The 13736-nt window shown below is 38.3% G+C and overlaps 1 protein-coding gene across 1 annotated transcript in view; it reads left to right on the top strand.

The window, feature by feature from the left end:
- The first annotated feature begins 2287 nt into the window (after window positions 1-2287).
- The window catches only part of Crb1 (crumbs cell polarity complex component 1), a 190821-nt gene continuing 179372 nt past the window's right edge, over window positions 2288-13736 (top strand). Inside the window, exon 1 of the mRNA XM_060365044.1 lies at window positions 2288-2515. Coding sequence (XP_060221027.1) covers window positions 2446-2515 — 70 coding nt within the window. The 5' untranslated portion in view covers window positions 2288-2445. The remainder of the gene's footprint in view (window positions 2516-13736) is intronic.

The following is a 13736-nucleotide window of genomic DNA, read 5'->3' as shown; positions in this document are numbered from 1 at the left end:
AAATGGATGGTTTTCTAGAGGCAGCCAAAAACAAAAATTAAACTAAGAAAATGTCAACACCCTAAACAAACCCATAACAAATGAGGAGATTAAAAAAAGTAAAATAGAATATAGTAATAAAAAGCCTTTCAGAAAAAAAAAAAATCTAGGACCAGATGCATTCACATCAGAATTCTACCAGATATCCAAAGACCTACTCAATTCTTCTTAAACTATTTAAGAGAGAGAGAGAGAGAGAGAGAGAGAGAGAGAGAGAGAGAGAAAAGAGAGAGAAACAAAAGAAACAGTCTCAAACTCCTTCTAAGAAGCTATTATTACTCTAATAGCAGATAAAAACAGGAGAGGCTTGCTCCCTCTAGGCAGGTTCACAAAGGCTCCACCTCTTAATGTTACTGCACTGAGAATTAGGCTTCAATTATTAATTTCTAGGGAAGCATACACATGCAGATTATGGTATACTCATATTTTGTAAGTAATTTCCTCTCTAGCCCCAAGTCTGACAAGTTACTCATTTATTTGTTTTATGGCCTAATCCTTTAATTTTTATTTCTAAATACAAGTATAATCCCTAGAAGTACTCTTTGTATAACATGTTTTCCACACACTTTTTTACTTTTTAATACTTTCTTTTGAAAATTATACATTTTAATTTTTGTAATTATGACATAACTGAACACACATAACAGAAAATGATCTGTTACCATTAGATTCTATGGTTCAAACTATACATCTTTCTGGTATGTAGTGGCTATGATTCAGTGTTCCCTAGAGTATTGGTTGCCTTTACATGTGGCTAGTTCCTTAGATTTCAGGTTTATGGAGTAGCATGATCATGCTAGTCTGGCATGTAGGTTTCCCTTAATGAGACTCTTAGAAAAGATATTGAGACATAGAATGATGATGAAAAGGGGATCCATATAGTTATAATGATGATGATGATGGGAGAGTTTAGGAAAATAGCTATTACAAAATCAGCAAGTAATTCTGGGAACACAGAATGCTCACTCCGTATCTTATTTTTCCTACTCACAAAATGCAGACATTAAAGCAAGAAGTAGATAATACTTCTGCTAAGCTGGGCACAGTGGTGCATGTCTCTCTGGAATAGTGGTGCATCTCTGTAATCAGTACTCATGTTGCTAAAGCAAAGGTTCACAGATTCAAGCTCAGTCTAAACAGCACAGGGGAGACTCCCATTTCAAAACAACAGCAAACAACAAAATTACCTGTGCAACTTGGAATCATTTTGGATCACATTTTCTAAGATAAATTACTTGTGATAAGTAGAAAGATCTCCAAAAATATTGGGTGCCATGAGTTCTGTAGAAGTAAATTATTTTATTTACTTATGTTTAAAGACAGAATCTTGCTCTGTTACCTAACCTAGTCTTGAACTCATAGACTCAAGGGACTCAACTACACCATCCTCCAATCTCTGTAGTACTTCAGACTATAGGTTATGTCTCAACACAAAAACTAAAATTAATAATTTAAAATAGATCAGTTCTACTTTTGCAAATAAAACACTCTGAGAGAGGTCAGAGAATATCATTGTTAAAAATTATTAGGCTAGTTATAAGAATAACAAAGCCTCCTTATATGTGGGCAGGAAATACAAAACCTTCAAAATAGATGTCATGGCATCACAGAATCAGTCATATGAATCGCATGTTTAGCTGTGTGGCCAGTTTTCATTCTATAAAAAGGACAGACATATACTAGCACAAATACCAATCACAGAATTGGGTATTGTATTTTTAACTAAAGGATTTCTTGTGCACCTATTACTTTGCATAAATTGATGATGACAAAACCTTTTAAGAAATCCCAAAGTATGTAATTTCATGCGGATAGTGTAAACACTTGTGATAGAAATACTACCCTCTCAAGTATCTATAATTCTAAGCCATTTTATTTAATGCCTTATTTTTCTTATAATTTTTCTACCCTATCAACAGCAAAAGTACTACTGAACTGTCACCATAGGGTTTAGAAACAGAAAAAGTTACTTTTCTGTAAACTGAGTTTTTCAAGAGAATATAATATACAAAAACATAGTCTTTCTTCAAAAGTAGCCACATCAGAAAAATCATGTGCCAGGACCATCACAAGAAATTAATTTCTCTATTTAGAGCAAGCAGAAAGACCCTAGCCTTTCCAAGAGCCATTGTTAACAGAAGAAAACTGGTAGGCAAAGTCTGAGGGGGCACAAATCCAATCCAGGCTGAAAAAAATCTGCTCCAGGTTTGTGTGATTACCCTGTCCTCCTGTGTCTGTAAGATGCTGTGAAGCGCTTTTTGAATCTAAGTGGAGGAGCCCTGGGAGGGGTGTGAGAGAGATGGCATCCTGGGTCTCTGAGCCACCTGCTCCTCTTTGAACCAGACAAGGGTCGGGAGCCAGACAGGGGCAGCATCAGCAGCACTTCAGAGGCTGTTCTCTAAGAACATGAAGCTCAAGAAAACTGACTGCCTTCTCACCTTGTACCTCAGTTCGTCACTGCTCATCTGCATAAAGAGTAAGCCCTCCCACCTACTGAACTTCTGCCACTTTCTCCCTGTAGTTCCAAGAGAAGGCATGTTTGTTCCTTGTAGGTGTTAGCAAGTACGCTATGTTAAGTCAGTGCTTTCGGTCCAGGTTTTACCATTTATGTGAGTAGTTAGGTTCTCAAGCTGTTTTACCTCTTGAGTGGTGAGCATGAAATGGAATGAAAGGGAAACGAAGAACAGAGACTTTTGTTGTATTTGCACACTTATGAAATAGTTTTGGCACTTTACAGTTGGTCTTTCTTAAAAAGATGTTATTAATAAGTTATATTGTCTCTTATTCTCATATGCTTTGTATTTGTCTGCACACTTAAATAATTCTGTATTGCAACAGTTGCTCTGGTAATCAGAGGGATAATCTCGATGCTTTCCAAAGAATGGTTGAAACTGACCTTTTCTTCCTGCCACTAGAGAAATAGTCATATAGTTGTACCCTTCTGTTTTACGTATGAAGATATCATTTTCACAAACTTCCCCAAATACAAACAAGAGTGATGAGTTTTCCCCAGAGGATAATCTTGTTAGGTATGTGGCAATATGGAGAATCAGGGAGAATGGCCCCAGCTGTGTGTTTACGTGGGACAGTAGCTATTGAACTCATTTAAAATGAAGACAGAGAGAATGTGCGCTCTCAAAGGGACCGTGTGATTTGCGTCTCTTGCATCTGAATAACAATACGGCAAAGCAAAGAGCAGCTGCCTCTGTGGGAGAGCACTGGGTTAATGCAGTGGTGGGTAATCTGGGTCGTGTTCTGTGGCTGCCACAGTGCCACGAGGTCCTAACTGGTGTGGTCGACAGCTGAACAAACAGCAAAGATTAGGTGAAGACACAAGCAGGTACTCTTGCTAGGCAGCTGGAACGTCCAGAAAAGCCAGATCAAACTTAAAACAAAAAATAGCAAAACACTTAAAAAACACACAGAGAAAAAAATTCAGAGATGTATTTGTTAAAGAGTTGTAATTTTGAGAGCTATTCATCTCCTTTCAAACTTAGAATGAGACCCACAGAATAAGAAGTGGGTGAGAGGTATTTTAGCTTGATGGATATAAGTGGGAGGAGATTCAGAAATGAGACATAAAATGAAAAACAATGCCATGGTAGGTAGAATTTTGTAGCAAAGAACTCTGTCATTTTTGAAGCAATATTTATTAAATTTCGTAGAGTGTTCTTTAGTGCTTGAGTATGTAACCTTTCATAAATGTAGCTATTTAAAAGAGAATCATAGCTAGAAATATGCACAGGAACATATACACTTTTTGTTTTCATTTCTTTTTCAATAGACTCTAAACAAATATTTGTAATTACTTAATTTATTCTCCAGCATTTTTTTAGTTTAAAATGGTAGATTTGAAACTTCATTTTATTCAGTTTTTAAGCAAGCAGGTAGCCTTTTATCTGTGCTATATTTGTTGTCAGGGTGTAACAATATTACCTTTATTCTCAGGACATTTAGCTTACAGTATTTGGGGGAAATGGAGTTTCAGTGAGTGACTCAGGTCTGCTTGGATCTAAACCCACTGTGTAGGTCAGGCTGGCCTTGTACTTGTGACCTCCTGCCTCAGCCTCCCGCATGCGGGGAATACAGGGATGCCTCATCATGCATCCAATAAATTGGATTTCATTAATTTTCTTTGTGTGATACTAAAGATCAAATCTAAGCATTGCATAGTACTCAGCAGGCACTCTTCCACTGAATTATTTCTTCATCCCTTTCAAATTTTTAATTTGGAACAGATTCTCAGTAAGTTCCAGAATGACCTTGAACTTACTTTGCAGTGAGCATGGGCCTTGAACTTTTGATCTTTCTGCTGAGGGTCTCTCTAGAATCTGCACTCTCAGCTGACATGTACTGCTCCCATGTTCAGTATACACTGTGCTCAGAACATCACAAACACACAGGAAAAGTTAGTGATGAGGATCTTACTAGTTGGAACTAGTATCATGTTAGTTTTTATTCACACTTTAAATTTAAGAGGAAGGAGTTATTACTGGCTCCAGATTTACTTCTGTAAAGTCATGCCTTGAATCGTTGTCAGACAGAGGCTGTTTATTCTTAGTGCCTTATTCTCTTTAGTTCTTGCAATTAAGAATATACAACATAAAGAATATTAGAGCATATTTCCACATGGAGCATTCATTTCTTTCTATTTAGTTGATAGGTAGCCATTCCCCATAGCTAGGCCTTCAATGAATCTGTTCTCTTAATGGGTTTTATATCTATTCCAGAATTGTGCAGAATGTATTCAGATGTGTAGGCTCAGGTGTATTTTAGTAATTCAAGTAGGGCCTTTTCATTTTGCTTCTGACATATTAAGCGAGAATCTTAGGGTGTGAGACCCTCTCGTGGCCCATTACTTTGCTGCTATCTTCAATGGTGGGAGCACATTCTAACAACTATTTGGACCTTGATATCAACTTGCCGTGTGAGACTTTTAATAAGCGACTGTATTAAAGCAGCCATCAATTACATAGCAGTTTGTATCTCCTTTTCATTATTCTATTATAACTTTGAAGAAAAGTGGAGTCTTCTCTTCGCAACTGTCACGTCTAGATTAATGTGAATTATTTTAATTTACATTCAAAGCATGGTAAGTGCACATAACAGGAATGTAATTTGAGAAAACCATTATTAGAATTATGCGAATGACATAAAAGAATCTTAAGAAGCATTCACTCTTCTGGAAGCTAGCAATTATTAAATAGCTGAATTTGAATAAAGTCCTCACAAAGAGTGCTTCCTAGAGGATAAATAGGGTCCATGAAGATAGGATATGGTCTGGTTTAACCAACCTTATGGCAATTATTAAGAAGTAATTGAAATTTCTCAAAAGATCAGAGGAACCTGATGTAATTCACCATGGAATAGCCACTTATCCTTTAAAATTCTATTTTTGCAGGACGATTTAGAACTTTGATGCTCATGCTGTAAGTTAAAATGCTCACTCAGCAGTGTGTGTCACAGTGTTTGCCAGCAAGGGGGAGAAGGGTTCTTTGCATCTTCATACCTATGTAATTTTCTCAGTTTTACTTCATAGAAGCCACCCGTTGCTTCCCACTTCAATTCAGAATTAATTTTCAAATCGTAAGCAGACCAGATTTTTCTCAAGAATTTCTTGCTTTCTCCACTTTCAGGGATTTTCTTTTTATTTTATCTATCTATCTATCTATCTATCTATCTATCTATCTATCATCTATCTATCATCTATCTATTTTTACAATCTATTCACTTTGTATCCAGGCTATAGGGCCCCCTGGTCTCCTCCCAGTCCCACCCACTCACCCTCTTCTCCCTCTATGTCCCTCCCCTAGTTCACTGATAGAGGAGGACCTCCTCCCCTTCTGTCTGACCCTAGCCTATCAGGTCTCATCAGGGCTGACTACATCATCTTCCTGTGTGGCCTGGCAAGGCTGCACTCCTCAGGAACAGGTGATCAAAGAGCTGGCCACTAAGTTTATGTCAGAGACAGCCCCTCATCCCCTTACTAGGAAACCCACTTGGAAACTGAGCAGCCTATGGGCTTCATCTGAGCAGGGGGGTCTAGGTCCTCTCCATGCATGGTCCTTGGTTGGAGTAGTAGTCTTTGCAGAACCCCTGCGCCCAGGGTTTTGGCTCTGTTGGTCTCCTTGTGGAACTCCTGTCCCCTCCAGGTCTTTCTCTCCCTCTTCTTCCTTAAGGTTCCCTGCACTCTGCCCAAAATTTGGCTATGAGTTTCAGCATTTCCTTTGATACCCTGATGGGTAGAGTCTTTCAGAGGCCTCCTATGGAAGGCTCCTGTCCTCTTCCCTGTCTTCTCCTGCTTCAGATGTCTATTCTGTTTGCCCTTCTGAATGAGGTCTCAGCCCCTTCCCTAATGTCCTCCTTGCTGTTTAGCGTCTTTACGACTATAGATTTTAGTATATTTATCCTTTATTATATGGCTAATATCCACTTACAAGTGAGTATGTTTCATGTGTATCTTTCTGCTTCTGCTTTCCTCACTCAGGATGATCTTTTCTAGTTCCATCCATTTGCCTGAAAATGTCATGATTTCCTTGTTTTTTTATTACCATTTTAGTTTCAAAATTTGATGTGTGAGTGAGCAATGACAGCAAGGATGTTCCGTTCCCTTTTCAGTTTTACTGCTGATTCGTTAGGAAGTCTCTGAGGAAGCCAGTTTTGTTCTTTTAACGGAGAGACTTCCCTTTTTATACCGTCACTCCTTCCCACTAGGTTGAGCCTCCCTTCCTGTATGTACATTGCGCTTTGCAGTTTTCTTCTGTGTCACATCTTAAACGGCAAACTCATTATTTTTTGTGTTGATGTCTGTGTACTTACCTATGAGGCTGCAGGATGGCTATAGGAGCCATGCATGCTGTGTTCATTGCTATGGGAAATGGAACTGAGGTTGCCTGTCCCTAGCTTCAAGATGGGTTAGTTGCCAGATATCAAAACTTCGTTTAATCACTTCTTAGCTTACTGATTTACATGTTAAATATGTATTGAGGCTAAAAATCTCTACATCTCACACTGTTCTGTTTTGAAAATTAATGAATAAAAGACCCCCAGTTCCTAAAGTTGTGAGATTTATATTTTCTTTACTAAGTAGACAAAAAACTAAATAAGAAGACATGTATTTATGAGGTAATGTCAGTGGAGAAAAGCAAAGAATGACATAGAAAAGACAACTATGGGATTCACAGTGAATAAGGTTTTTCTATAGAAAATATCTAACGCAAATGTCCTCAGGCACGGACATGCCTATCGACTTTGAGAGATCGCTAGGTGTTCTGTACAATTTGAGTGGACTGATGGAGATAGAGGATACTAGGCTAAGTGCCAGTCGTGACACTAGTATCTTCAAGTTTTACAATAAACCTATGGAGCAGCCGTTATTTAATCCACTAATACACTTAAGGAAAGATAGAATAAAGGCTGTATTCAAAACACAGATATAAGGTGACTCAAGGGTAGATTTTTCAACCGTGGTCTGTCTACCTAAGTACCATATAAGCTCATAAAAGCCAAAAGATAAATGGTCAGGATTTGTGCAGGGTGACCTTGTTAGCAGGAAATCAGAGAAGGGAGGAGATAATTACAAATACTATCTTCCCGGGATTCAAGAGAATTTGTTTAAAGAAAAAAAAACAGTCCCAGATAATCAAGTATCTATTTAAGCTTTATGCTATTCTGAGTTGAAAATGCCCACAATTTTAACTGGTGCCTCTCCCTTGTGAGTGAAATCTGCAAAGATGGGAGCTGCTGGTGTGTGGCCTCCAATGACCTTGTTATTATAGTCTTTTCACTCCCCTCACATTGTCACAGTAATTTCCAGATGAATGGCTCTTTTCTCTGAATTCAAAATTTATTGAAACTTTTACATAACTGTGTTTAGGCAAATTGGAGAGAGCAGGGTGCTAATGAGGCTGAGTTTATGGTTTAATCTCAGTAAGGTTCAGTTTGCTTTGCATAGAGACCAGCTCCAGACAAGCAATCACATCTTAACAAATTAAGTACCGCAGCTTATAAAAGCATCTGTGGGAGAGATAGCAGCAGAAAATTCTTCATGCAGATAATTTGTTAATTTGATTTTACATATGGTTATACTTTCAGCTATCTGCCTGTTATGATACTTGACTTTAGTTCTATATCTTCTCCTAGAGTAATTGTGAAACAATTAAAGAATTAATCTATATAAACCTAATAATTATAGAAATACAAAAATATTCTCTGGCCTTATTCTGTTTTTCCTACTTTCTTTCTTTATCTTCTGGCTTCCTTTTTGTAGCTACTGTGTGGAACAATACCTGTAGGGAGAGTTGGTGCTGTTTAATTTTCTTTTTTTAACATTGGCTGTATGCAGTAGCCTCACAGTGACAGCAGCTTGAACTTCAGGACAGATTCAGAACTAAGGCCATATGTCCATCAAGTGGTGTTTTTCTAGACAAGGAAGAACAAGAAGGGCTAAAATCATGTCCCTACTGAAGGGGTCCAGGCCAACACTGGCATATCTGCAGCTCTTATTCTTCTACTGCTCAAGTTCAAATATGATGAACATTCATGTTAATATAAGGCTCGTGTGAATCTATTATTTATTCTGTATGGCCTGTCATACATGACTGAACTCTATTATTCCTCTTTGTGTCAAGCATTATTGTGAGTGGTTTTACACAAATTATCAGGCTTAATTCAAAGCTTTGATAAAATTATTATTTACACCTTACAAAGAAAATAAAATTATTCTGTAGAGATACTTGAAATATATTTTTGGTGTATAAATATTTTTATTAGACATTATATATACATATATATTTTTTTAATTTTTTATTTAACTTTTATTAATTACATTTTATTCATTTTGTATCCCCCCATAAGCCCCTCCCTCCTCCCCTCTTGATCCCACCCTCCCTCCCCTTTCTGCATGCATGCCCCTCCCAAAGTCCACTGATAGGGGAGGTGCTCCTCTCCTTCTTTCTGATCTTAGTCTATCAGTTCTCATCAGGAGTGGCTGCATTGTCATCTTCTGTGGCCTGGTAAAGCTGCTTGCCCCTCAGGGGGAGGTGATCAAAGAGCAGGCCAATCAGATTATGTCAGAGGCAGTCCCTCTTCCCATTACTATGTAACCCACTTGGGCACTGAACTGCCATGGGCTACATCTGTGCAGGGGTTCTAGACACACACGGTATATACTCACTCATATAAACATACAACATAGGAGAAGCCCGCTAAAATCTGTGCATCTAAACAAACTAAGCAAAAGAGAGGACCCTAACTAAAATTCCCAATCCCCATCCTGAAAGGCAAAGAGGATGGACATCAGAAGAAGAAGAAAACAGGAAACAACCTAAGAACCTGCTACAGAGGGCTTCTGAAAGCCAGAAGAAGAAAACAGGAAACAAACTAGGAACCTACCACAGAGGGCCTCTGAAAGCCTCTGCCCTGTAGACTATCAAAGCAGATGCTGAGCCTGAAGGGGAACTGTTGGGCAGAGTGAATGGAATTTTAGGTAAGAAGTGGGAAATAGCAAGAGCTGGAGAGGACAGGGTCTCCACAAGGAGAGCAACAGAACAAGAAAATTTGAACACAGGGAACTTCCCAGAGACTCATACTCCAACCACGCACTACTCATACTCCAACCTAGAACATATATATTTTTTTATTTCCTCATTTTATTTTCAAATCCAGAATAGATAAAAAAAAAGAGCGCTAATCAAAGATATGTGTGCCAAACACAGACCTACTAAGAGAATAGCTAAAACCATGCCTTAAGGTTATGAGGGATTGCATCCCTACCTTATTTCATTTTAAAAATTATTCCCAATGTAGCTGCTCACTACTGGTCTGGCTTCTGCACCTACAGACAAGGCACAGGTAGACGGCTTGCCTTGCAGGGTCTTGCTGAGAGACCAATTTCACGTACAGATAAGTACATAGCAGTACACTTGGCCAACAAATCTGACATGGTTGATCTCATTCATGTTCCAAGACACACTGTCTTCATTGTGTTTGAAATGGCTTTCACCACCCCTTGAAAATATGGCCATTTCAGTACAAATGAATTCTCTGTCTTCATAATGATTAGTACATAGTCCCACCTATTACAAGCTCCCTTTACACGCAGCAGAAAAATAACATGCTAGGGACAGAACATTGTGAACTCACCCTTGTTGGATTTATTGCACACTAAATAAGTTACCTAACTGACACTACACTTACATATTAAGGAAATTTTAGAGAGCACTGCAGATACACCGGAACAGGACCGAAGGTTGCCGCTTTCTGATCAGCAAGTGCCTTCACTCCCCACCCTCGCATATGTTGTCCTTGTGTCTTCACAATGCACTGCTAGTATTGTTGTTTCTCCTCCTTTGACCGTCCTTCTGTCTCTCAGTGCCGGAAGTTCCAGAGCATTCCTCTCAGATGCCATCTTTCCACGTGCTGTTTGAAGAGCATCAGTGCTGAAGCGATCATGATGCCTACATTGTGCGTTCTGGTTCACTGTCATTTTGAGCAGGAACCCTCTCTTCTTGAGGGTCTCAGATTTTTGCACTCATCAGCAGGCAGTTGGTCCTTGAGTTCTTCCATCCTGGTTTCTGTGTAATGAATAATTTTCAACCTTACTAACTTTTTCAACTCCTTTCTTCTTTTTCCAGTCTTCCTCAGCATAATTCTCTACTTTTTAAACCATATTTTCAACATCAGCTTAGCATAATCCAGCAAAAGATTGGAATACGATCAGTTGATCCTGTCCTATCCCCTCTACTTGACAGAAACATGTACGTACAAACACCTTGGCACCAATGTCAAATGTAACTTCTGTCAAAAGGACTCCACAGGGCTGGAGAATCTCTATCAAAATAAGCTCTCAAAAAAGCCTACTGTTTTCTAGTATCTCTCTCTTATCTAGACACACTTTAATCTCTACTTGAGTCTGTCCAGTAGCAACTAAAAAAAACACATTGCTCTTTTTGTTTGGAGTAGTGGTGTTCCTATTAAAAAGTTTAGCAAAGATACTTGTCTGAGAGGCAGTACCCAGAGACAGGAGTGACATCCAGGGATGGCACATTGTGATGCCACCACCCAACACACCTCCCTGAATGGTGGCTCCAGTCTGCAACCTCATCAGCTTTGACAACTTTACTTGGGGCTCTGCTAAAAAGATCTTGTAGTCAGGTGGTGGCAGCACATGACTCTAATCTAAGCACTTAGGAGGCAGAGGCAGGCAAATATCTAAGTTCAAGACCCACCTAGTATACAGAGTGAGTTCCAGACAGCCAAGGCTATATAGGAAAACTCTGTCTTGAAAGACCAAAATAATAATGATGATGATGATGATGATGATGATAAATATCTTGCTGAACCTTGAGTATCTGTACCATGCCACCAACAAGGACTATTCTTCTATGTCGTTCTTGCCAACTTCTGCATTTTATATAACTTTCTGGTATGGGAGAATAGTTTTATATGTGAAAATGCCTTCAAATGGATGCAGCGTCATATTCAGACCACTGTATCTGGAGCATCCATTGTACAGCATGGCAGGTTGATGCCTGCCTGCACATATGAGGAGAGTTCTTCCTTAACTTCATGAGAAGCTTCCTTCAGGCTGAAATGCCACACTGCCTTTTCTCAAACTAACTCATCTCTCTCCAGGACTCCTTTACAATGAGCCATAACAAGGCCCTGATCAAAGTCTTCATCTCCAATTGTCCCCATTGGTGGATATCACTACAAACACTGCTTTCTGAAAATCCATAGTAGAAATGTCAAAAGTTCTGCCACTGTAACCATGCACAACAATAACTTTGTCTTTAGATTCACCTAGAACACAGGCTGGAACAGCAGCTGTGGGTTCATTTATCACTTGAAGGAAATTTAGTCCAGATACTTGTCCAGCATCCTTAGTGGCTTGTGTCTTTAGGTCACTGAAATAAGCAAAGACTGTGGTTATATCATCTTTGCTGTGTGAGCCACATACTTTTCTGCAGTCTCTTCATCCTTACCCACATAAATGCTCCAAAATAACTCAGAGAACAAAATTTTCCATGAGTCTCAACTAAGGTATAACCATTGGAGTCATGAGTAGTTTACAAAAGAATGTCCCGTATTTTAGGGTCATCATAGCCAAGGTTAAAGAAGTGCTTGGTAGCATTCAATGTATTGTTTGGATTAGTGACATGCAGCTGGTTGCTCTCTGCTGTAAGGCAGCAATAGAAAGGGTGTTCTGGCCCCTTCGGCTGGCCTCAAAACCTTCTCTTGCTCTCCATAACTTCCACATAGGAGTTGTTTATACCCAAGCCAATACCAGTGACTGCACCCATGATTGCTTTTGATTCATTATCCCTTTTGATACATCTAAAAGCCTCATGGTTGAGAGGCCATGGCAACCATTGTGGTGATGGGTGTCAGTGAAGGCCCATGAGTCTGCAACACCCACCAAGAAGAAACAAGCTCTCTGCATGCTCAGAGCTGTGTGGCATAGTTGAGGGCAGCTTTCTCTTTCTTAAACATGAATGGTTTTCATGCAGCCATAGATCATGAAGTCAGAATTTTAGAGTGCCAATTTAAATATCATATGACCTTCCTAAACACTGGTGAACTGAACTATTCAAAACTTTGGTCCCCTTGAAACCAATACCCTTGTTATAAATGCAGAATGAGGAATCGATGCCAGACTTCTGGCTTTAAGAAGGAAAACATTCACATGAATATAACAGGCAAATGAAAGTCATGCAGCTTAAGAGAGGGATGCAGTGGAAAACTCATCAGTTAACTTTGTGAAAATAGGTTCCACCTGTATATAAAATCCATTGCTCAAGCTAAAATATTAAAGATTATTTATCAAGTATTCATCACCAGTAGCATATGCTGAGTAAACTTTCAAATATCATGATACTTCATATTTTCAAAGGAAATTTTCATGACTCATGGTAAAGTTCTAAAGACCGTGAACTTTAGGAATGAACTGTTTTCACAATCCAGATATTGTTAAAAAAAATCTGAAGCCCAATTCTCTAAGGTACTTGTTATTTATTCTAATGATCAACTGTCTGTGTTAGAACTGGACTGAAGATTTTCGCTGACAGATTTCATCTCACAGGTGGCTGCCATTTTATAACTCTCTCTCTTTTTCTCCTTTTTCCCACAAATATAACTATATATATATAAAACTATATATATATAACTATATATATATATAACTGGTGGAAATAACTGTAATGACAAGAAATAAAATAAAATAAAATATGACAACATATAAAATAGTTATTGTACAGTTATAGAGTATAACTATGTGATATATAAACACATTTTATGAGATATTTACTACATATAAAACATAAATTATATAAGATATAGTTTTTATTTTTAAATTTAAAACCAAGATTAGTGTCTGTTATATAATTTCCCCAGGAAACAATTCATTATTAGTTATGCAGTTTGGTGGATTTATTTATGAACAAGAAAAAATTTCCATTTAAATAAGTGTATTTTTGATTGCTATGATATATTTTTGTATATCTCTCTCTCTAAATTTACCCATAATAGTAAAGCTTTTTGGTTTTGTTTTTTTTTTATAAAATTTATATTTTATATTAATTATAGTTTATTCACTTTGTATCTCATCTGTAGCCCCCTCCCTCATTCCCTCTCAATCCCACTCTCCCTCCCTCATCTCCCATCCCCCTTTCCAAGTCCACTGATAGGGGAGGACCTCC

Source organism: Meriones unguiculatus, chromosome 11 (genome assembly GCF_030254825.1).
Source record: "Meriones unguiculatus strain TT.TT164.6M chromosome 11, Bangor_MerUng_6.1, whole genome shotgun sequence".
Classification (NCBI taxonomy): Eukaryota; Metazoa; Chordata; class Mammalia; order Rodentia; family Muridae; genus Meriones; species Meriones unguiculatus.
The sequence above is the reverse complement of the archived record's forward strand: the minus strand, read 5'-3'. Positions and strand labels throughout refer to the sequence as shown.